General features: G+C 34.8%; 1 protein-coding gene across 3 annotated transcripts in view; it reads left to right on the top strand.

The window, feature by feature from the left end:
* Window positions 1-23,817, top strand: part of TRPC6 (transient receptor potential cation channel subfamily C member 6) — a 112,798-nt gene that overhangs the window by 86,223 nt on the left and 2,758 nt on the right. For all 3 annotated transcript variants that reach the window (XM_006907503.1, XM_006907505.1, XM_006907504.1), the window contains 6 exons: window positions 3,200-3,416; window positions 9,309-9,542; window positions 11,153-11,417; window positions 12,737-12,932; window positions 13,661-13,864; window positions 16,669-16,743. In XM_006907503.1, the coding sequence (XP_006907565.1) occupies window positions 3,200-3,416; window positions 9,309-9,542; window positions 11,153-11,417; window positions 12,737-12,932; window positions 13,661-13,864; window positions 16,669-16,743 (1,191 nt within the window). The remainder of the gene's footprint in view (window positions 1-3,199; window positions 3,417-9,308; window positions 9,543-11,152; window positions 11,418-12,736; window positions 12,933-13,660; window positions 13,865-16,668; window positions 16,744-23,817) is intronic.

Raw genomic sequence — 23,817 nt, 5'->3', positions numbered from 1 at the left:
TCTTATTTTCTTTGGCTGCCCTGAGAATTCTGTCTTTGTTGTTGATTTTTGATAACTTTAATACAATGTGTCTTGGTGAAGGCCTTTTTGGGTTGAGATAATTAGGTGTTCTGTTGACTTCTTGAATTCTAAGCTCCAGCTCCTTCCTTAGATTTGGGAAATTCTCATTTACTATTTGTCTGAAAATGCTTTCTATTCCTGCTCCTTTTCTTCCCCTTTGAGAATTCCTATTATTATTATGTTTCCTCTTCTGATGGTGTCAGATACTTCTTGAATTTCTCTTTCATTACTTTTCATTCTTTGGTTTCTTTCTTCTGCCTTCTGATTTATTTCTAGATTTCTGTCTTTGATTCACTGATCCTTTCCTCTATTTGGTTGACTCTATTTCCCAAGTTTGTTATTTCATTTTTCAACTCTTGCTTTGTGTTTTTTTTTTTAATCTCCAGATGTTCTATTTGGTTCTTCTTGAGGGTTTCAATCTCCTTGCTCTGCTCATCTAGTTGTTTTTTCAATTCCTGAAATTGTTGATTTGAATTGTTTTGGATGTCACTGGATCGCATTGTGTTTTTTCAGAAGTACGTCCTTAATTTTCTGTCATTTAAGTCACATATTTCTATGTCTGTAAGCTTATTTTCTGGAGATTTTTCTCTTTCTTTCTGAAATGCCTTGTCACCTTGGCTGTTCATGGTATTTAATGGACTATTTCTGCATCTGGGCATTAATGGAAGTGTATTCTGTTGTTTTTCCAAAAAGATTTATTTTCTAACGGTCTCTCTTTAGCCCGCTGCAAAGAAAGCGCTTTTCTTTTGGTGTCCAGTAGGTGGCATCTAAGCCTCTTGGATCCCTAACTTATATAAAGCCTAAATGTCTTTTTTATTTTCTTGTAGATATTTAATCACACTGGCTACTCTCAGTTTCAGTTCCTGTCAGTGTTAACAACAGTTTCAGTAGAGTTTGCTCAGATTCTCCTGGGGCTCCACGGTGATGGGTCTCAGAGGGTGTGGGGGGAGGGGCCTTCTGGGTTGGGAGTTGAGGGCTGCAGCTCAGCCTGGGTTTTGCAGCTGGGCGGGTAAAAATCAACTGTGGTCCCGTCCCACTTTTCTGCTTTCTGCCCTGATGACTGGGCCCTGGTGCTGGCTGCTAGAAGTTCCGGCACTTCCAGGCAGGCTAATCAGGGAATTTCCCGCACCTTCTCCCCTCCCCCACTTCCCGCAGGGAGCTCTGGAGGCTGCAAGGGGCGACTTCTTTATTTCTCCGAGTCCACTGTCCAACAACCAGGTTTCTGACCTGTGGTAGCTCTTGTATGCAGATCTCATGCTCAGACATGCTTGTGTGCAGTTTGGATGTTTTTGTTGAGTTTTAGATGTTCAGCTTATTGTTGTTTCAGGAGGAGAGATCTGAAGATGGCTCTCACTCAGCCATGTTTCCTCACCCGCATTAATGTTAATTTGTTAACCGTCTATATATTTTTTAAAAACATAGCTAAGGACAGCAGGCAAAGGAAAATCAGGCCTACTTTGTTTCTCATTTGTTTTAACTCTTCCCTCATTTGATTAGTTGTGAGTTCTGTTTAAACAAGATCTAAAACACACACACACACACACACACACACACAAAGGAATGCTTTTTGACTCAATAAGCATTCTTATGGGAGTATGGGTTTTAGAGAATATTTTTGAAGCAGATTTTCACAAAGTAACTTTGGATTGGCTGTATAATATATCTAACGAGATGGATCCATTGGCTTAAAACTATATAGAAAGATATAAGTACACACACTCATACACACACAAATATCCTGATGTCCTGTCTGGCCTAAGATTCTAAACATCAAGAGACAAGGAACTAAACTATGATTCATTCTAGCTCTAATTTTTATGTTTTGAAACCATGTAGACAAATAATGTTTATAGGAACAGAGAACATTGATTGCATTTCTTCTATAATAGCATTTAGCTTCTTAAAGTCTTTTTAAATTTTTATTACTTTTTAAAAGTTTTTCAATTACACTTGACATTCGATATTATATTAGTTTCATGTCTATAGCATAGTGGTTAGACATTTACATAACTTACAATGTGATTCCCACCAATAAGTCTAGTACCCACCTGGCACCATACATAGTTATTACAATATTATTGATTTAAAAAGAACCTTCTATGTTTTCTCTAAGACTTTACATATACCTGTATATGTATTTAATGATAAAATATAAAGTTGTCTTGCAAACCATATTAATTCTAAAACAAGAATGCTGGGTTCAAATTCCAGCTGTATCATTTATGAGTTGTGTGTCCTTTAAGCAAGTTTCTAGACCTAACTTTCTCAGTGTCTTTATCTATAAAATGGGCATTTAATAGATAAATATGAGTTAACAGAATGAAACACTTAAGACAGTAATTGGCACATAATAAATACTGGTTATGTTGTTGGTATTATTATTAAATCATAAATTTTTATGTAATAATAAATTCGTTTGAAAAGCTGTTGAAAGCTATGGGCCCTCTCCTAAGAGAGAGAGAAAAAAAAACTGCACGTACATAATGAGTTTTGCTTACCATCAGAGGATGCACAGAGCCCTTGAGATGTTCCTGGACACACACCACCTCTCTGCCCTACCTAGAGTTTGTACATGTCAGATGGAAATAAATCTTGTACTATAGAGGCACAAGAGCTTTTATTGTCTCCAAATTTCATATTAAGAATCTTATTTTCACATAATTTAGGAAATTCACTTATTGGCACTCAGCTAATGAGGAAATGAAACTAGAACTTGACCAACCAATGATCTATGCATTGTAAAGTACTCAGTTTAATATTTTCATTGCTACTTCCTCAATATTTCATGCCCAATAAATTAGTTTGCTTTTTATTAATAATGATGATACTATTCTCTGCCTTTTGTCATTATTATATTAATAAAATATTATTTTGTCAGTTATCTAATAATTTAAGAACTTAAATATCTTTTAATAGAAAAGTTAATTTATTTAAATGTCAATCCAGAATATCAGCATATGTAGATAAGAAATGTAACCAAAATAAGGAAATATTACTCTATCAATAGTTATATAAATATACCAAATTACCTTAGGAGAACATTGGAGTGCACAGATGTTTATTCTTATGTGTATGCCTATGTATTTTGCAAAATGTACACAACAAAGCTAAGATTTTCTTTTGGTGTGTGTTGTGGCAGATGGGGAAGATAATGCGTGGACCATTCATGAAGTTCGTGGCTCATGCAGCCTCCTTCACCATTTTTCTGGGACTGCTAGTCATGAATGCCGCTGACAGATTTGAAGGCACCAAACTCCTTCCTAATGAAACCAGCACAGATAATGCAAAACAGCTGTTCAGGATGAAAACATCCTGCTTCTCATGGATGGAGATGCTCATTATATCCTGGGTAATAGGTAAGGACTGATTTTCTGTCATCATTTATTTTTGCAGCTTTAGCAGCTGGACACATCAGTTATACAAATGTATATAGCATTCTACAATGCACTGTCACCATGATTTTCTTTGTGTTTTTAAGGTGGAATTATTTGCATTCATTATAAGTGCCATAGTCTCCTCACATACCACATGCTTTTTGAATTTCTAAGAAAAACTCAGGAAGAAAATGAACAAGACAATATTAATCAAACCCTATCAGTGACAAAACAAAAAACAAAAAACCATCACTCATATTTTGGGAAAGCTGTTACTTAAAACTTAAAAACAACCACATGATTTTATGTTGAGATTTAATAGAAACTAAAGCTAATAGCCATTCACATTTTTGAACATTATGTACCAGAAACTGTTCAAAGCACTTTACATGCATCAAATTATGCAATTTCTCTGTGCCCCAGATGTAGCATAATAATTACATCTACCTTACAGCATGTATGTGAGGATTAAGTAATTTGCCTTAAATCTCCCAGATGGTAAGCAAAACAGAGGGGATATAGTGTTAACGATTACGACTACACTAATTGTCAACCAATCGTAGGTATGACTTGCCATTTAGTATAGTGCAAATGATAAAGGTATTTCAATTAGAAATTTATTAATGAATAAATTCAATAGCTATTTAATGCCTTTGTTAGGTAATGAGGATCCTGAGGTGAATGAGACATAATCCTTGCACTCAAGGAAGTTTAAGTTTGGGGCAGGTCAGTAAATAAATCAGTAATTAAAACTTATGTGATAAATACTAGAATTGAAGAGCTGTTAGGGTATTATGGACATATACACAGATTCATCTAAATCTGAGTGAGGTGGAATGTGAAAGGGACAGAGAAGTCTTCCTTGGATGGTACCTTAAATTTGAGACTTCGATGATATGGAAATGTTAACCGAATCAAGTAAGTTAACCGAATCAAGAGGAGTAAGGATGTTACAAGGCATGGAAACATTAGACATGAAGATCTAGAACTAGGACAACACCTAGTACACATGAAATATTATGAGTTAAGCCCAGCTGGAGCACAAGTGCATTTGTGGATGTAGATGATGGAAGATAAGGGTGGTGAGATAGCCAGAGGATGATTTTCACCAGTGGTAATGTGATCAGATCACATTTTAGAAAGGTCACAGTGGTTGTGAGATAGAGAGTGGCTTAGAGGAGGGGTGAGTCTGGAGACTGAGAGACAACTGAAGTGATCCTTGTGAGGAGGATGAAGTCCAGAATTCAGGGAATGGAGAAAGGACTTGAAAGATACATTTCGAAGAACTCATTGATTGATTGTACACAGAAAGGGAGATGTGTGGATTCTACTTTGGATTATTAGGTGGTGTAGTTCTCTACAAGGGAAAGTAGAGAAGGAAGATCATGCTTGAGTCTGGGAGAATGAAAAGCTGATAACGAAGTTTGAGTTATGACTGACTTTGAAGTGCCGATAGGATTGTCATGTGAAGATGTCCACTAAATAAGAGAAAATACAACCCCTGGGAGAAGCCTGGGCTGTGGATAAAGTTTCAACAATCTTTATTTTCTAGATGGTATTTAAGGCCCCGACTATGCATAAAATCATCTAGAGTGGAAATACAGAGGATGTAAAGAGAAGAGGCTCAGGGAATCTCTATTCAAAACCTTTAGTTAGTCCATGGCTTAGTTCTTCCTCAGTGATCTGGAGAAGCATCTACAGTCAGTTTTATGTTACTTCTAAGTCAGGGGACATCTTCTTGGCTTCCTCACACAGGGACCAATAGGATGATCAATTGAAATATTATGAAGCACCATGCAAATCACTATATGATCATTTTAAATTCACGTGGAGTAATTCAACAGCATTGTTATTCAAAACTTCTGAATTACTGTATTTCCTGGCTATATTTCAAGGAGAAATGTGGATAGTGGCTTAAAATGTAAATTGCATCACCAAAGTAATGATAACAGGCAAAGAAGATGACTTTGATTTTCCACTGTTTCTTTTCTAATTTAAAGCTATAACATAAAATACATTTTTACCTCTAATACTTGATTTTAAAATAAAAATAAGCAATCATTTGGATATTGCCTTGATCTTATTAGACTAAAAGCCTATGTGTTATAGTTTTTTTGTATGTGTGTTAGTGTATGTAAAGTATATAATACAGTGGTTAGTACACAGGAAAAGTTCAATAAACCTCAGATAATTATTATTAAACTCTTTACTAAGAGTTCATGTTACTTTTACATAGGAATGGTAGTTATTAACGGAGACATATTGAGCAAGATATGACTATTTCAAGATGAAACTGAAAAATTAGATTTTATCTAAGGGGATTAGATATAATGAATGTTCATTTTATTCTTTATCATGCATAATTCACTCTTCTACTAATATTTTATTATGAGCATTAGAAGCTTTTCCTTTTTCACATAGAAACCTAAACCAAGAATATTACATTAACTTGTAATTTTATGAATAAAAACATTTTCCATGAAACTGTTGGCTGCTAACCTTTGCATTTAACTTCAGAGATTATCTCACAGTGTTTTTTTGAAGGGAAAACAATTAATGACTCAGAACAGGCAGTTGATACTTTATAGCATATATTAGACTCCCGGTTCAGTTTCCGATACTGGTATTTTTCTTTCTGAAGTTATTCTCGAAAGAAAATTGTTGTACCTCCTGGAAGTATTAATAAGAACTGAATTACTTAGCTCAGATGTTGGTTATCTTGAGGAAAAAGACCTCATTATTGGTCACAGAAAGCAAATTTATCTAATGTTTGGTTGACAAAAAGTCAAGAGGTTGAACGACAGACTTGATGTTGCAGGATAAGGGTAAACAGTGAGCTCAAACTAATGAGAGGAGGTGGAGACTTGCTGGATGATACTTCATGGGAAAAGGTTGTAAGGAGCACTTTTAATTTAATGTCCAGTGTGAGCTGCTGAGAAAGCAAATGTAATGCTGAGTTGACTCTCCAACAAAAGGAGAGGACTACAGTCAAAGGCTGTAATTACTCCACCGTTCCAAGCTCTGGCCAGACCACAACTGCAAGATTGTGTGTGGCTCATGCAAACAATGGGCACAATAGGGAGCATCCCAAGGAAAGCAATCAGAAGAGTGAGTGGCTGTCCACAAAACAGCACTTGAAGGGGCTGGGGCAACTTACTCTGGAGGATGGGGGAGGAGTGGAATCCAGGAGTTGTGGAGCCTGAAGTTTATTTATTTGGAGGGCCTCATTTAGAAGTAAAGACAAAACATGGTTTTAGAAGGAGCCTGGGCAAATAAGGCATCTTGAAATGTAAGTTTCATTAGCTTTATGGTACACTTGCCTCTGCTGGAGAAGAAGAGATTTAATGAGCACACGAGTGTTTTTATTTTGTTTTATTTTGTTCATTTTGTTTTAAGAAATTTAAAGCAGAAGGAGCAGGCTCATTCTCTACTGCCCTAGAGGGCAGAATTAGCACTAATGGATCCACACAGAGGGATACTTTTTGAAAATTCACCAGTGGGATCAGCAGCCTTCAGAAGTAGTCAGCACCTCATCTCCAGACATATTCGAGCAGAGGCTCGACCCCGTGGAAAAATTCCTTGCTTGCAAGAGAAGATGGACTAGATGGGGGATTTCAAATTATGCTTGGCCGCTCCCAGGGGCTCTCAAGGGAAATAAGACAGGAAGTCTTTCTTCAGCAGAATAGTTCACTGTATTTGTTTTGTTTTTTAAGCTTTGGTAAGATATCATTTTTACCAAGGATTCTAATTCTGAGGGGTGGGGGTGGAGAGAGAGAGAGAGAGAAAGAAAGAAATATGATGGAGAAGTGGAAGGAAGAACGTGAGGAAGCTTTGAAAACAACTAGATTATATGAGTTTAAATGTCCCATTAATCCCTATGCTTCAATTAAACTATTCTTGTCCTGGTGAGGAGGCTGGCAGGACCACAAAAGGGAAGCTGCCTTCAGATTTTATCATCCTTTGTCATAGTCACTGGGGTTGGGGAAGGAGGTGTGTGTGTTTGTGTGTGCATGTGTGCGCGTGTGTATGTGTGAGTATATACATGCACATGCAGTATTTCCTGTTTTAAATTTGATCTATTAAAATATATATGAGTTTAATCCCAATCTCCTCTCAATGTGGAATAATTCAAAATAAGTAATGAAGTTGTCTTCTCGTAAAACCATGTCCTCTGTACTGCACTGATGCTGGTTTCGAGAAAAGCACATAGTAAACTGTTGGCAAACAGAGACCATGCCATTGTTTTATTTTCTACAAGCTGGCTCCACACCCATTCATATGGCAGGTTCTGTGATAGAGGTTCATGAAAAGTGTGAGCATTTGGGGCAGGTGGTTGCTGGAAGGAAGGGAGAAGATTATTTTCTACTAGGGGACTATAGAAGACTTTGTGATAGGGTAGATTTTGATTGATGGTTGGAATCCAAAGATTGTATTCCTCCACATGGCTCTAGGAGGAGGCAAGGTGTCAGAGAGTAGGGCATATTAAAGGTATTAAGGGTAAAATTACTTCATTTTAACAAAGCAAGATTTTTTAAGATAGAAAATGTGTGACTATCATAAAAATTTAAAAATAATAATTGCTCAATAATTGTTAGTCATTATTTTTCCTAAGTGCCAGACACTGCGCTGTGCAGTTTACATGTCTTATCTTATTTAAGCCTCATAACAATCCTATAAGGTACAAACTACTATTATATGCATTTTACAAATTGAGTTTTTTAAAGTTTAAGTAACTTGCCAAAGTTTACACAGGTAATAAGCAGAAGGACAGGTCTCAAATCCATGGCAGTCCAATTCCAAAACCTATGTTCCTAAATACTACACTAAATTTTGGAGAGAATGTGCACCATGATTAATAATTCCACCAGCAAGAGATAATTACTATTAATGAGATCCGGTAATTCTTTCTAATCTTTCGCTATGCTTGCTTTAAACATAAAGTCATTGACTATGTAATATATTCGACTTTTTTACTTAACGTGTTTAAATGCTATGACATAAACATTTTCCACCGTGTGTTGGTCCAGGTCCACCAAGAAGCACGTGCAAAGACGAGATTAAATGTTGACAATTTATTAAGTAAGACTGAAATTTTATTAAAGGAACTTTCATGTGAGAGAAAATAGAAAGGGAGCGCAGAAGGATGCAAGGACTGTCAGACTGGGATGCAAATATGATCCCAAAGGAAGGAGAGAGGGAAGGAGCATTGGGAAGAAGCATCCTAGACCTCTGTGCAGTTTTAGGAAAATTTGGCAAAGCTGTCAGGAAATTCTTGAGCTAAAATTAGGCATCAGAGGAGTCCCATGTCTCCCAAGAAAGGGTATCCTCAGTCACTGTCTGGGAGCAGCCCATAGGCAGCATGGCCTTGGGACAAAAGTGAGCATCGTTTTCATAATGTGGTAGCTGGAGCCCATGGGCAATTAAATTTCTGTAGTTGGAGATCTGTGACTTACATTCTAGTGACCACTACCCCATGGCAATTAAAATATATCAGATGGCTACATACTACTCCTTCTGTGGAAGTTCCATAATTACTTCTATTTTGCGTGTATGAGTGTGGGTGTGTTTATACATTTTGGTTATAAAGAATCCTATAATGAACATCTTTTTAGTATTTTTTTTTATGTGTAGGATTAATGGATCAAAGAATGTTTGTTGTTTTAAGCATCTTGATAAACTCTGTCAGATTCTTTCAGGTTATACTCTAATATTACCGGAATGCAGGATTTGGGGGGATGTGGGAATTATGGTTGGTTGGCCAAATTTTGAAGGGTTTTGAATATCAGGTTGAGATCTTTCAAATTTATTTTGTTTTATTGAAGAGCTAAAGTTGTAATAAAATTGAATTGATATTTAAACCCCTTTCCAATGCAGGCATGATATGGGCTGAATGTAAAGAAATTTGGACTCAAGGCCCCAAAGAATACCTGTTTGAGTTGTGGAATATGCTTGATTTTGGTATGTTAGCGATCTTTGCGGCATCATTCATTGCAAGATTCATGGCATTTTGGCATGCTTCCAAAGCCCAGAGCATCATTGATGCAAATGATACTTTGAAGGACTTGACAAAAGTCACTTTGGGAGACAATGTGAGATACTACAATTTGGGTGAGTTTACAATACATAGTCAATATAAGTTAATTAAAAACGCAGAAGTTTCTTATAAATGTACACGTCATAGTATTTTGTTTACTACTCATTCTCATCGAATTGGTTGGTTTCCAGTTTCTTCAGAATATCTGCATGTGAAGAAATATGTTTTCTGCTTCTTCCTTTGATGTATCCTCTGGCTGGAAACCTCTCTTAGTCGCAAGAATCATTTCACTTGTTCTCTGGGATCAACTGTCTAACTATCAACTCCATTGAGAATGCCTGTCTTATGTCTTGGATTTCTTTTTTTCTCTTAACTATTAAAAATAGTACACATTTCAGTATCATTTCCATTTAAGACATATAAATTATTTGAAAGGAAGAGAATTGTTGAAATCTCTGAGAGAGCTTCAAATAAATAACACCATCCAGGCTTTGAACTAGTTGAGATATAAAACAAAAAATCAAAATAGAAGACAGATCGTCACCTCTAATACTGATAAAATTCAGGGTGGATGGCATAGTCCTGAGTCTATTAGTCAATGGGCTCAGTAATATCAAACCCCAGGATTAGGTAGATTCAGAAAAAAATCCCTTCTTGTAGAAACCTGGAGTGGAATAAATAGATTCCTTTTGAATATTTATTTTAAACTCTCTGTTAAGAAATTAGTTAACATTCAATTGACATCTTATAGGTTTATTGGCTATGTCGTATAAGGTTTCGTAAACTATTTTTTTAGTATTAATTTTAATGTTTAAATAAATTTTTAATATGCAGAATATAAAAATCCAATTATATCTATTTATTTATATGTAGTACTTATATCCAAAGTGTTATAAAAAAAGAAACTGCTTTTATTAGTTTCTTGTATCCTTTCCTAATTCCAATTCTCAGCAAATAAACAAATTCAAATTTATAATCGTGTTTTTCTTCTTTTTTACACATTGCTTTTGCAGTTTTCTTCATGATGGTTTCTTAATTAGAGTTTTGATGATCTGACATAATAATCTCAGAAAAATTCATAAGTGAACAATTGCTGCATTTTTGTTATAAAAATAGACTTGAGTACCCAATAAAAATTATTTTATAAGTTTAAATAACTAAAAGTACTCTACAAGCCCAAAATTACATTATAGTATAATTATAGTTTAAGATTAAATAATAAACACTACCATTTATTTAGTGCCAACCACTTTCTAAACATGGAATGTATGTTGACTTATTGAATTCTCAAAACATGAGAGAGGTAGGAGTGTCATTATCTCATTTTTAAGCATGGCAAAATAATACTAAGAAAAATTAAGTAATTTGTGCCAGGTTTTCTAATTTATATATGAATGGAATTTATATATATCTATACATGGAATTTTTACATATATTGAGGCCATAGTTTGAGCTCTTTATCATTACGCTACAGTCTTGCAGAAAATTGCCAGCAAGCCAGGAGGATCATTTTCTCAAGAAATTGATAAATTTAAATATACCTGACACTTAAAGACATCCTTTAAGATTAGAGATTTCCTTCGGGAGCTGGATTGCTAATGTAATTATATTCTTAACTAGAAAAGAAGTTATCTAAATAAACAGCTTAAAGAAACTCACCATAACTGTCTTTTCTTTTTCCTAGCCAGGATAAAGTGGGACCCCTCTGATCCTCAGATTATATCTGAAGGTCTTTATGCAATTGCTGTAGTTTTAAGTTTCTCCAGAATAGCTTATATCTTACCAGCAAATGAAAGCTTTGGACCTCTGCAGATATCACTTGGAAGAACGGTAAAAGACATCTTCAAGTTCATGGTCATATTCATCATGGTGTTTGTGGCCTTCATGATTGGAATGTTCAACCTCTACTCCTACTACATTGGTGCAAAACAAAATGAAGCCTTCACAACGTATGTGATCGCAGATGTTTTGATGATGATGATTGCAGATTAAATAATATGAGTTTAAATGATTACGGATTTAATAAATGTTGTGTAAAACAAAATGAGACCTTAACAATGTATGTGCTCTTGGATGTTTTGATGGTGAAAATTGTAGATTAAATAAATGTTAGCTTAAAAGTGTTCATATATATCCATGGGACAAATAACGCTTTGATAAAGATTTATCTCCCGTTCCTCTTTAGGAAAATGCAAGGATTTCTAAATGAGTTGGAAGAGCTCAAAAATATAGGCACCTTCCCAATATTAAATAATAATAGTTAATATGTTTAAAGACAGGTAGTGTAATAAATCTCTCACATGTATCATTTTATTATCTTCGTTTCACAAAAAAAGGAAACTGAATTTCAGAAAATTTAAATAATTTGCTGAATGTTACATAGCTGCTAGTATGTAGAAAAGCTGGGATGTAAACCCTTGTCCACTGACTTCAGTGTCTATACTCGTAACTGCTGTGTTCTGCTTATGAGACACCTGGGGCGCTGACTGTGAGAACATCTGCTTTCTCAATTCAATTTGTCGGGTCTTATCATTAAGAAGTTCTGAGTTATCAATAGTGACAAGAGTATTGGCTTATGTTCACCATGGACAGATGTATTTTTTATGTAGTCTGTTTGGAATAGATTTCTCAGATATTAGGTGTCCAATGAGAAGCATCAACTGAAGCATAATTTGGTGTTATTCATATTATTGTGAAGTGCAGTTTATCAGAGAAATGAAATCACCTAGGTTAAAAAGCAGAGGTTCTTAGCTTTAGTCAATAATTATGCCTAAAGTGTCAAAATATGTACCAAGATATGTCGTGATTTTGGTAATAGTGTCTATGTTTATATTGTCATATTTTCCTTAAGACACGTTATTATTATATTATCTATTTATTGGGTATGAGTGGAAGTATAGATGAAAAGGAAACCTAAAAGGACTCTAAACAAATTGTATTATTTTTACTAAGCAATGCATTTAACACTTCCATTTCCAAAGGTAAGGATTATTTTAATGTTAACATCTGTAGTTATGAAGTCATGTTAATAACATTACTGAGCACTTATTATGTGCTAGATATTGAGTTATGTGCTTCATATACACAATATTACCTCATCCTTGCAACAACCTTGAGAATAAAAGTTATTTTACAGAAAATAAAACTGAGGTTCAGAGAAGTAAAGAATTTTCTCATGTTTGCAAAGACATTAATTTATTTTTGTATAGTACCACTATCATTTATTTATAGACTTTATTATTTCCTTTCTCTCTTTATTTTCCCCCAGAGTCGAGGAGAGTTTTAAGACACTGTTCTGGGCTATATTTGGACTTTCTGAAGTGAAATCAGTGGTCATCAACTATAATCACAAATTCATTGAAAACATCGGTTACGTTCTTTACGGAGTCTATAATGTTACAATGGTCATTGTTTTGCTAAACATGTTAATTGCAATGATCAATAGTTCATTCCAGGAAATTGAGGTATAATCTCTATACACTGGTATATTTTGTGCCTCCATGTTTTAACTATTCCAGGGGTCAACTCAGTAATGGTTGTGATAATACAGACTGCTTTCCCTCTTTTGTTCTTTCCCTGTTTTATGGACTAGAAAATTTTAACTCTTTGCTTCCAAATGCAACATCAATGAGTGTGGTGGGAGAGTGGCATGAAGAGGAGAAATGTTGTCTGATTTGTTATTGTTAAAAAAATTTAGAAATACTCTATCAGCATGAATTTACATTTTATTCAAAAATGTATTGCTTATGAATACCACTGTTCTCCAAACCTTTTTTGAGTGATGTTCAAAACTGACCATTTCCCAAATTTAGAGTGATTATGAATTTTTATTTCAGAAATCTTGGTTGGTGTCCTGAATCAATCAAATGAGTGATCCATTGCAGAATAAAAGAGTGAATCATTTTTATAGTATTTTCAGAATGTAGGAAAATACATTTATATCTTTCAGTGTATTTATAAACACATGTAAGTTTTGAGATCTGTAGTTCTATAAGCCTGATAAAATTTTAGACAGATTTAGGAAAGAGTATGTGAGTAGAACCTTAACATTTCAAAAATATCTTGGAGCAGTCTTTGGGGTCTGAGACTGTTTGCAGGCATCATTACTTTCATCTAGGGACACAATGTTGGGAGCATCCCAGTAATTCTGTTTATGCATTTCCTTGCTGAACTGTCATGTGTATTTGTATAGGATGATGCTGATGTGGAATGGAAATTTGCAAGGGCCAAACTTTGGTTTTCCTACTTTGAAGAGGGAAGAACTCTTCCAGTTCCCTTCAACCTGGTGCCAAGTCCAAAATCCCTGTTTTATCTCTTACTGAGGCTTAAAAAGTGGATTTCTGAACTGTTCCAGGGCCATAAAAAAGGTTTCCAGGAGGATGCAGAGATGAACAAGGTAATTTAACCTGATAATTTATAATTACATATATATTATAAATCTATCTAGTTTTATTAAGACAAAAATTGACAATGTGGTATGAAGTTTACATTTAAACAAAGTTTTCACAGAAACCTAAAACATGCCTAAAAAATTTTTACAATGGTGTTCTAGATGCCTACAGGTTTAGATGATGTCAAAACTGATGGATCTCACAATTCAAGACAACATTTTGGGTATTAGTTAATTCTTAGGATTAAAAAAGAATTTTTGTTCTGTTTTGTGTTTTAAAGTGAATAGCTGCTCCAGTATGAAAGCTTAATCTTCTCCTGAGACCAGAGCTTTTGAAATAATCACTCTTCAAGTGATTCGATGAACTTGTGCTATTAGTGACTAAACTCTGCCACCAGTGATTTCAGAGTTCATAGTTCAGAAAAACAGAGGGGCTCTGAGTTTTCCACTCCAAGAGCATAGGCCGTTCTCTTTACTTTCACATCTCCTATGCCACCCTCTTCCCCTCACCAAATATCTCAGCTGGGTAGACAAGCTAATGACTTCATAATTGGAAAAGAAAGGGTCTTTTGTTAATATCAAGAATTAGCACCTCTAAGACAGAAAGATCTGCCTTTGTCTACACTCCAATAAAAGACTTCTCCTCCTCAACCAGTTTCCATTCCTCAAATGGCAGCTTTAGTAACTTTATCAACTGGCTTAGTCCTTTCTTGGGAACAGCATTAAGCTCAGGCAGGGGACACCTTGGCTTATTAAGTTTCAGGCAGTCATAGCTTTTAGTCTCTCACTGTCCTCATTTAGATTGTCGATGACATTTTTTGAAAAGATAAAATATCCTGGACACAGAACCAAATCATTATTAGTTGTTTATTCGAAGAGCATCTCCACGACCTATAATTATATTTTTAAATGCTGTGACCATTATAACTACTGTACTATATCTCTTTAAAAAGAAGCAGTCCATTATGGTATGTCCATCCATTCCTAATGTAGTCACTTAGCTCAGCATGGGCTTTTCGCTTATGTCTAACAGGAGCACATTAGACATTTCCTACTGAAAGGGATTTAAAAGAATCTTTAATTCAGGGCTCTGCCCATCGCTATTCAACTCTAACTTGAGGGCAGTGACACCCATGTAACTTCTGGCCTGAACTCAGAACTTCAGGTTATAAACAAGTTGATCACTGACCACTTGAGTGCAATGAGGCATCTACTGTCAAAGGAGAGCATTAAATCCCATGTAGATACTGAATCTTCAGATCTAGGGATGTTTACATTTCTGGATTATGATCAGTGTACTTATGGAGAATAAAGGCATGTTTGAAATTTTAAAAAAAGGAATGTAAGAAAAATTCATGAAATGTAACTAAAATAATGTATTACATTATCTGGAGTGGATCTTGAAAGGGAGAGCTATTCTGTGCCCCATTTTTGCTATTGTGGCTATATGTCCCTTGCCTCATTACATTATCTGGAGTGGATCTTGAAAGGGAGAGCTTTGCTATTGTGGCTATATGTCCCTTGCCTCTCCTTCAATTTACACAGCTAGGTAAAGCATTGGTAGCTGATTATGACTTGGGGGATTCTAACAGACTCTTAAGTAACTTCTCACATTGAAAAGTTCAGAAATCAACTTCTCACATGCAATGTGAAAGACTAGGCTTGGAAGTAAGGAGTTCAACAAAGGAGTTCAACAAAGTTCTAACATTGAAAAGTTCAGAAATCAACTTCTCACATGCAATGTGAGTTCAACAAAGATTTAAGGGTATTAAATTAGAAACAATAAAAAATAAGGGTATTAAATTAGAAACAATAAAAAATAAGGGTATTAAATTAGAAACAATAAAAAATAAGGGTATTAAATTAGAAACAATAAAAAATAAGGGTATTAAATTAGAAACAATAAAAAATAAGCCAAAAGAGGCATATTGATTGGCTGAGGGGATAGGGTGATCACAGTATATTTAGAAATCTTTAGAGCACATGTGGAATGTTGTGTGTAACTGTGTGGAGTGGGAGCTAGGGTGGGGTTAGGGGGTGTTTACTCTATGCAAAGAAGTCTGCTGAGTGCAGAACTCTATGTCCAGGAGGACTGAGTGCACCCAGAAGAGGAGGACCAGGGTGAGGACAGGTGTGAATAGTGTGTCATCTAATGGGGAATTTAAGAGATGTCTATTTCACCTGAAGAAAGGGAATTGATGGAGAACAGATGAATATCTTTAGAATTCCCACTTTTGACTAGGAAGTAATTTTTTTTTTTATCCTTTCAAAAATAGGAAGAGAGGCAATAGGTGAAAGTTGCAAATAGTTCAATTTTAGTTCAATGGAAAAATAAACATATAATAACGGTGGTGGGTTGTCTTATGAGGTAATGAGCTCTCTGTCACTACAAGTAATCAATAAATGCTGGATGGCCATTATTAGACTATATAGAAGATCTTCCTGTATTGGGTAGGCAACTGGTTGTAAAAGTTCCTTGCAATTATAAGATTCTATAATTAAAAAAAAGAGAAACATTCCATATAACTCAAACTTCTGGGTTGAGTGGCAAAAATTTCCTTCACTAAATATAATTAAATGTGTAGTTTACAGGTTTGATTAGAACTACAATCTGAGTGAATTCGGTGTCCAAAGGAAATGTTTAAGCACTTACAAAGGGTAGACCCCAAAAAAGAATGTTTCTGTCATTGAAACTTGCTGGAGAGTTATATGAGATGGTTTTTAAAATATGAAATAAAGAGTGAAATTGATTTTAAAATTCCAAATGTACAATTAGCAATTATACTCATTTTAAAATCTATCTTTAAAAGAGAAATGAAGAAAAGAAATTTGGAATTTGGAGAAGTCGTGAAGACCTTTCAAAATTATCACTTGACAAAAAACAGGTAAGATCATATTTGAAAATATGAAGTCTTGCATATGATCAAGCTTATCTTTTCAGAGAAAGGAGCAAATGTTCAGAAGTAATTTCAAGAAACAGATAATAGACACATTAAAGAATTTAATTATTTTATCAATGCTCGAAATCTGTTATTGGCAAAAATAATTACATGTATATTTAAGATATATTAAATACTACTTTGGGGAACCCATAGGTGATGGAATATAGGAATAGTGATGTAAAGAAGGAAAAATTAAAGTAATAGAGGAACTTGTCAGGGGATCTGGTGGAGATATGATTAACTAAAGCTCAGGTGGAGAGTATGCACATCTAGCAGGACCTTCTTATTTGGCTGTCAAGAAGTTGTCAAAAAGGTATCATGAGAATTCAATGGTTATCTATTGTAGTCAGCACAGTTTGTAGTCAGCATAGTTTGTAATGTGCCCAAGAAATGCATCACGTCCCTAATGTGGAGTGGCAGAATCCCCAATAATGAGAACATTTGCTTCTTTCTTGTAGTATGCAAATTGTAAGGGTAAAATAAATGCTTATTGCTAAGGGATATTATAAATGAATGAATTAGGAAAAAGGTGACATATAAGCTAGGACTTGCATTCAGTTGCTCATAATTAAAAAAAAAATTAGTGTTTTACAAAACAGTTGTTTTTCCTCCCTCCCATTTAAATCTCCAGAATTAGACATTGCAAGATTATTGCCAGGGGGTGTGATTTCCTTGGATTTTTTGTGATAGTCAGATGCAAGATGACAGCTTCATCTTCAGCCATAGCGCTTGCTTTTCAGATATGAGAAAAGAATAAGGGAAAAGGAAAAGTAGGGCATGCCAGCTGAATCTGCCACCTTCAGAAAGTGCCTTTCAACAATTTCTGTTATTGTATCTTGTTAACCAGAACTATGCTATGAAGCCACCTCTTGGGACAAAAATGCAGAGGAGGGAGGACATTTTGTTTTGTTTTTAAGCTAACTTTTCTTCCAGCAAAAAATAGGAAGTATTGATATTAAGTATAGATGTTAAGTATTGATATAGTATTGATATAGTATTGATATAATAAGAGCATTGAACTAAGTATTCAAAAGGTTGAGATTTCATCTCATCTCTGTACCTTTAGCAATTCATTTAACTTCTCTAAACCTCAATTTTCTCTTCTAAAATATAGGAATAATCAAGTTGTTCAACCTACCACACAAGAATGTTGTGAGGATTAAATTAGTGTTTTGTAAATTATAAACTATACAAATGTTAAGTACTTGCCATAGAGAAGTGGCTCTTTTGTTGTTTGGATATAAATAACTTAATAAAAATTTTGCAAAAATAGGTCAGTGTAAGTTGAATTTATAGTTTTCCAGTAAGAAACTACTTGTGCTGAAATTATGATGAATGCATGACACCAAAAATCATCTGACAAATATGAGAAAAATTCAAGAGAAATCAAATGCTCTTTTTCTTTATGATAGGAACTAAAGTATCTCTCAAATCAAATAATTTTATTTTCTTTGCAGTCTCTCCAAAAATGTATAAAATTAAAATTTGTTTTAATCATCTGAAAAAATGTATTTTATATCTTTTAAACACAGGTTAGATCCCCTTATACTTTCCAATAGCCCCTTTTTTAAATCTTCGATTGAAAGAAACTCTTCAAGAGCAATACTAAGACTGTGGTATCTGGCCCTAGTTTTGAATCAACAAAATGTTGATTCCAGTATTAGTTACACCATCTAGAGACCCTTTTGTATAACTGCCATGGAGATGTGCCACTCATCTTTCAGGAGAGAGCCTGCTTGGAGGAGTGTGGTCAGCTGACAGCCTCCAGCTACAGCACCTTTGGAATTCCCCTCAGCTTTCCCACAATGGACTTTTCTTGCCAGCACAGAACCCCTCTTGGGGCAGTCTTTGCACTGGAGCCCCCTGTTGGGCTGGCTGACTTTTTACCTTTCCCCCTTTCACAGGGAAGTGAGCCTCACAGCCTAGAAGCTTTTTCTGCCTCCTCCTGATCCCACTTCTCATGATTTCTCATCAGCATAATTCTAAATACATCTCCTACTTCTAACTTTGTCTTAGAATTTGACTCCTGGAAGACCAAATCAATGCAAACGTATACTTTATTTTCCCTTGTTACGTAAGCTTGTGATGAACAAAAGTTGAGGCACATTTCACGTAGCTTGCTTTTTCATGGTACATTAATTATATTCCTGAGAAAATGTTTTTTAAAGCAATCATTTACATTTTCAGTCATTTTTGCCTATTGTTACTGAGATGAATTCCTGCTAGAACATGTTTGGCCCTCATATGTGCTTAGAAAAACTCTCATGGTTCATTATTCCTCATCCAATTCACATGGCTTTTGCTTATTCCTTTTCATAAATTCTGCATCTAAAATAACACAGTTAAGTTTCTATTTTACTCAGGCCTTCTCTCTGACTCCTTGAAGGTTAACGTGGTTAGGCTGCCCAAATGCTTCTTTCACATCTGCTTTGGGTACACCATACAAATCAGTAGGATGTGCCATATAAAAATACTTTTTAAAACAAAGTAAGCAAATTTATTTGTTATTTTTAATTATATCCTTCTGAAGATCACTGACTTTGGTGGTTGGTAGCATTAGCTTTTCAGATATGCAGTCAGAAAGGGTAGCATAAAATAAAGGCAATCTTTGCCATACTGTATCACATGTCTAAACCTAAAAATGCCAAATAAGTTTTTGAATAACTGCTGCGTTCTAGCTCTAGAACGATCACTTTCAAGTTGTCAGTTTTAGAGCAGATTTTTGCACCATGTACAGTAAGTCAATATGGAGCATAAACATGCTATTTCAGCATTTTTTGGTCCATTCTGCACTGGATTGAGTGAGATGTGGAAATTTTTTAAAAATCAGTTACATATCCAGGAACTATAGCCTTCAACTTTTAATTAAACCAGAGGCCATCTTTTCAATCATCCTAGGAAACAATCACATAAAGTAGTGGCTCCAATTCATCACTATCACCAGGACCACTTCTCTGGTTGATTTTGTATAAATTCCCAGTCCTCTTCTTCAGGTCTGTTGAGTTACAATCTCTGGCAATGAGGCCTGGAAATGTGTATTTTTAATAAGATCTCAGGAGATTCTATTGCTCATCTGGGTGTGGGAATCACTGAATATTTCATTCCCTGAATAACAGTCATGAGCTTGGACATGCAAAAAGCAATATTTGGCAAAGTATCTCTAGAATAAATAAACTAGATTATAACTAACCATGAAATAGGCCTAAAGCCACAGAGTAGATATTTATAACTTCTGTACAATAATAACAGCTACTCACATTGTAGAATGCCTACTGTATGTCAAGCTACATATTCTACATACTTTATTTCCTTAATCCTCACATTAGCTCTAGGAGTTTGGTAACATTGTTTTCTCTATTTTATACATGAAGAACCTGAGGATAATAGAGGTGAAACAACTTGCCCAGTGACCCATTTCAGACAAGTGACAGAGCCAGAATTCAAATCATATATACTTGATTCCAAAGCAAGTGATTTACTAGTACTGTACCACATGGCTTCATTTCATGCCTTCATTTTTTTTTACTCAATATATTGCCTATACCTTTTCAGTCTGTGGTTTTGCTCTTGGCCTCAGGACATTTAATGCTTGTGGAGAACGGGAGACACTTAGAACTGTTGCTGTGTCCAACGGCCTAATAAATTCCAAAGACTAAAGCTTATTTGTTTTTCTTAATGGAAAACAAACAAGCTATTTAGTTCCTCACTCTAATTCTACAGTGAAGTTATGACGAGATGAGAAATGCTAATAAAGTAATTACTAGGAAATGAAAAAGAGAAAAAACATAAAGGATGCAGGAAATGTGGTAAGAGGCATAAAAAAGGATAGGCGATGGATCATTCAGAATTGGAGTATATATTTGCAGATTAAGAACAAAGCTTATACCCAGTCCTTCCTGCTTCCACTCAACCAGCTTTTTCTTCCACTCTCATCACATTATAAATGTCAATATCATTTATAAAGACCCAATCTCTAAGATTTAAATACTATGGATAGTGTAAAGTGAATTCCCTTGACTTTCCAGTGCATTTTAGTAGCTGTACTTAGAAACAATTATATATTAGAATTGTCTGCCACCAAGTGGTGATAATGCTTCTTTGCATCATTAAGGTTGTCCTTACATGCTATTTCTTGGTATTATTCAATTTTAACATTTAATATTGAATATCTATGATGTATTATAAACTGAGTAGGTTTTTTTCTGAAAAATGTTATTTTTGCATCCAAATTCATATTTCGGGTGTAGAGTAGAGCTAGTGACATAAAAATAAACTAAACGAATTTACAACTGTTTAGCCAGTCACATATCGTTTAACTATACCAGTGGTTCCCAGCCCAGAGTGATTTTTGCACCCCCACCACCAGCATCCCCAGGGTGCATTTGTAATAGTTAGAGACATTTTTGATTATCACAACCAGAGAAGGGAGTTGTTATTGGTGTCTAATGGGTAGAGGCCATGGACACTGCTAAACATTCTACAATGCACAGAAAGTCCCTGACAATAATTGTCTAGCCCAGAGTGTCACAAATGTCTCAATTGAGAAACTCTATCCACTGAGTGCATGCAGAGGAGAGCTGTGTGTTGGGCTGAAACTGTATGAACACACTGTAGCTGTGGCCTTGGCACTTCAACATCTATACTCTGGAAAATCTACAATCACACACATTCTCAAATAAATAGAACGTTGTTTTCTGTTTGTTTGTTTGTTTGTTTGTTTTCTTGGCACTATTACCTATTCTGTGTCATTCAGTGTGTTACTTTGTAAGGCATCTTCCTCATGCTTTAAAACCAATTTACCATGTTTCTGATGTACCTTTATAATGTAGTTGAGCTGCAACCAATTCATGAACCCGGATTGTGTATATCTTGTATAGCAAAGTGTTCAGAAACCAAGTGAAATCCATCAGTGACCCCAAAGCACTTCATTCTTCATTCATTTTACCAACCAACAATTTTTGAGCACTTGCTTATGCTGGCAACTAGTGACACTCGGATGAACTAAGCAAAGCACTTCATTCTTCATTCATTTTACCCCAAAGCACTTCATTCTTCATTCATTTTACCAACCAACAATTTTTGAGCACTTGCTTATGCTGGCAACTAGTGACACTCGGATGAACTAAGCAAAGTCCATCCTTCCATGGAGTCTGGAGAATGTAGACAATAAACATGTAATTAAGCCAGTGAATAAAATAACTATCAGTTATAAAGTATGTTATATACTTTATAACTGGAAACAAAAGGAAACAAAAGGCCTAACTTGCTCAAAATTTATTTTTAATGGAGTAGGTGAGGAAAGATTCTCTGAGAAGCTTATGTTTTAAGCAAAAATCTAAAGGATGAGACAGAACAAGTAAGCTAGGCAAAAAGCCAGGAAAGGAAGGTTTCAGGGATTGGGAACAAAAAAGTCAAAGACCTTAAATTAGAAAAGATCAAATGAAAGAAGGCCTGTGTGACATTAATAAATGTTAAGTTAAAAAAAAAAAGAATTATCTCCATAGGCATGGCGGGTCATAGAGCTGCCTTAATTGGGAATGATTGGCATATCGAGTATTCGAGACCACACTTTTGCGTTCAAAAAAATCCTAAAGAAGCATAGTTTTTCACTTTCTTATTTCCATGAACACTTTTTGGATGTACTAGTAGTTTCTAATGAAAGGAGACATAAAATTAAGATTTGCAACTATAAAGTTGTGAGTTCATGAATAGATAATAAATGATTTAAAAGGATAATACACAAAATTTCTCTTTGTCTGGATCCTTTGCCTCTGATTATGAATCTGTCCTCACCCTCCATGCTTTATCATAAAAATTGGGGGATGAAAGTGAACTTGAACATGGACACAACATTTAATGATGTCTTTAAGGTATAAATTATAGTTTGAAAGCTAGCAATAATTATATCACTATAAAAATAGTGAATAATTATATTATTTAAAAGTAAATTAAATATATTATTAAAATATGTTGAAGTTTTCATTAATTTCAAAAAATTCATAAAATAGTAGAACTTGAAGGATTATGGAAGGTCAACTAGACCACTCTCTTTATTATCAGAAGAGATTATAGAAATTTTCAGCATCTTGCCTAGTGTTTCACAGCTAACTTGCGGCAGAACCAGATTTTAGTCTTCAGGCATCTGTGAAGGGATCTTCTTAAGAACCCAAGCTGCCTCTCTGATTAATTTGGTCAATTGTATAATTTTATCTTAAAGTTTTTAAAAATACATATGAAGTGAAAAAAATGGACATTTTGCTGATAGTTTTAGAGAAGGTAAAAGAAAAAGGGAAATAGTTACATGAAAAAGGATGCTATCTAAACAATATTCTCAAAATAGTGTATTGTTTCTTATGGATTTTATCAGCCTTGCCACATTTTTTTTATTATTATAATTCAGCTAGACCATAATTGTTTACATTCTTCATTAGAACCCATAACCTAGCACAGCACCTTACATATAGAGGACATTCAATACATACTTGTTCAATGGATGACTATATACATAGCTGTTTTAATTCACTATGTGGGCATTTAAAGATCAAAACCCGAACTCAAGAATTTTAATTGAGTATCATTGAGCCATACTTATAGCAATATAAATATAGATGTCTTTGGGAAATATGAATCATAGCTGTCTTTGAAGACAGTCTTGGAGTTTCTCATCCTCGGAAACAGTTATATACCTAAAACATACAAATTTAGAGTTGCTCTTTTCACTCAGGTTCTCCTTATTGTTTTTTGGAAAATTATTTTTTCTCTTTAGAAAAAGCCTTAAAGAGTTTTTTTAATCATCCTCTTAGCATATTAACATGGTATATTAAAACTTTTATTGCAGATCGATTTAATTCTTTATTTGCTTATTCAAGCAGATATCTTATTTGAAAAGTGCTGCCCAAATGGGATATTGTTCAGATCCTAAAATTCAAATGGATTAATTAGTGCTCTCTTAGCACCTGAATTCTGTTCCACAAGAGTCTTCCCTGGTATTTCTTCAAGATCCCCATCACTCTACAG

Source organism: Pteropus alecto, unplaced genomic scaffold, assembly GCF_000325575.1.
Source record: "Pteropus alecto unplaced genomic scaffold, ASM32557v1 scaffold12, whole genome shotgun sequence".
NCBI classification, from domain to species: Eukaryota; Metazoa; Chordata; class Mammalia; order Chiroptera; family Pteropodidae; genus Pteropus; species Pteropus alecto.
This window is presented reverse-complemented; position numbering and strand designations above follow the sequence as displayed.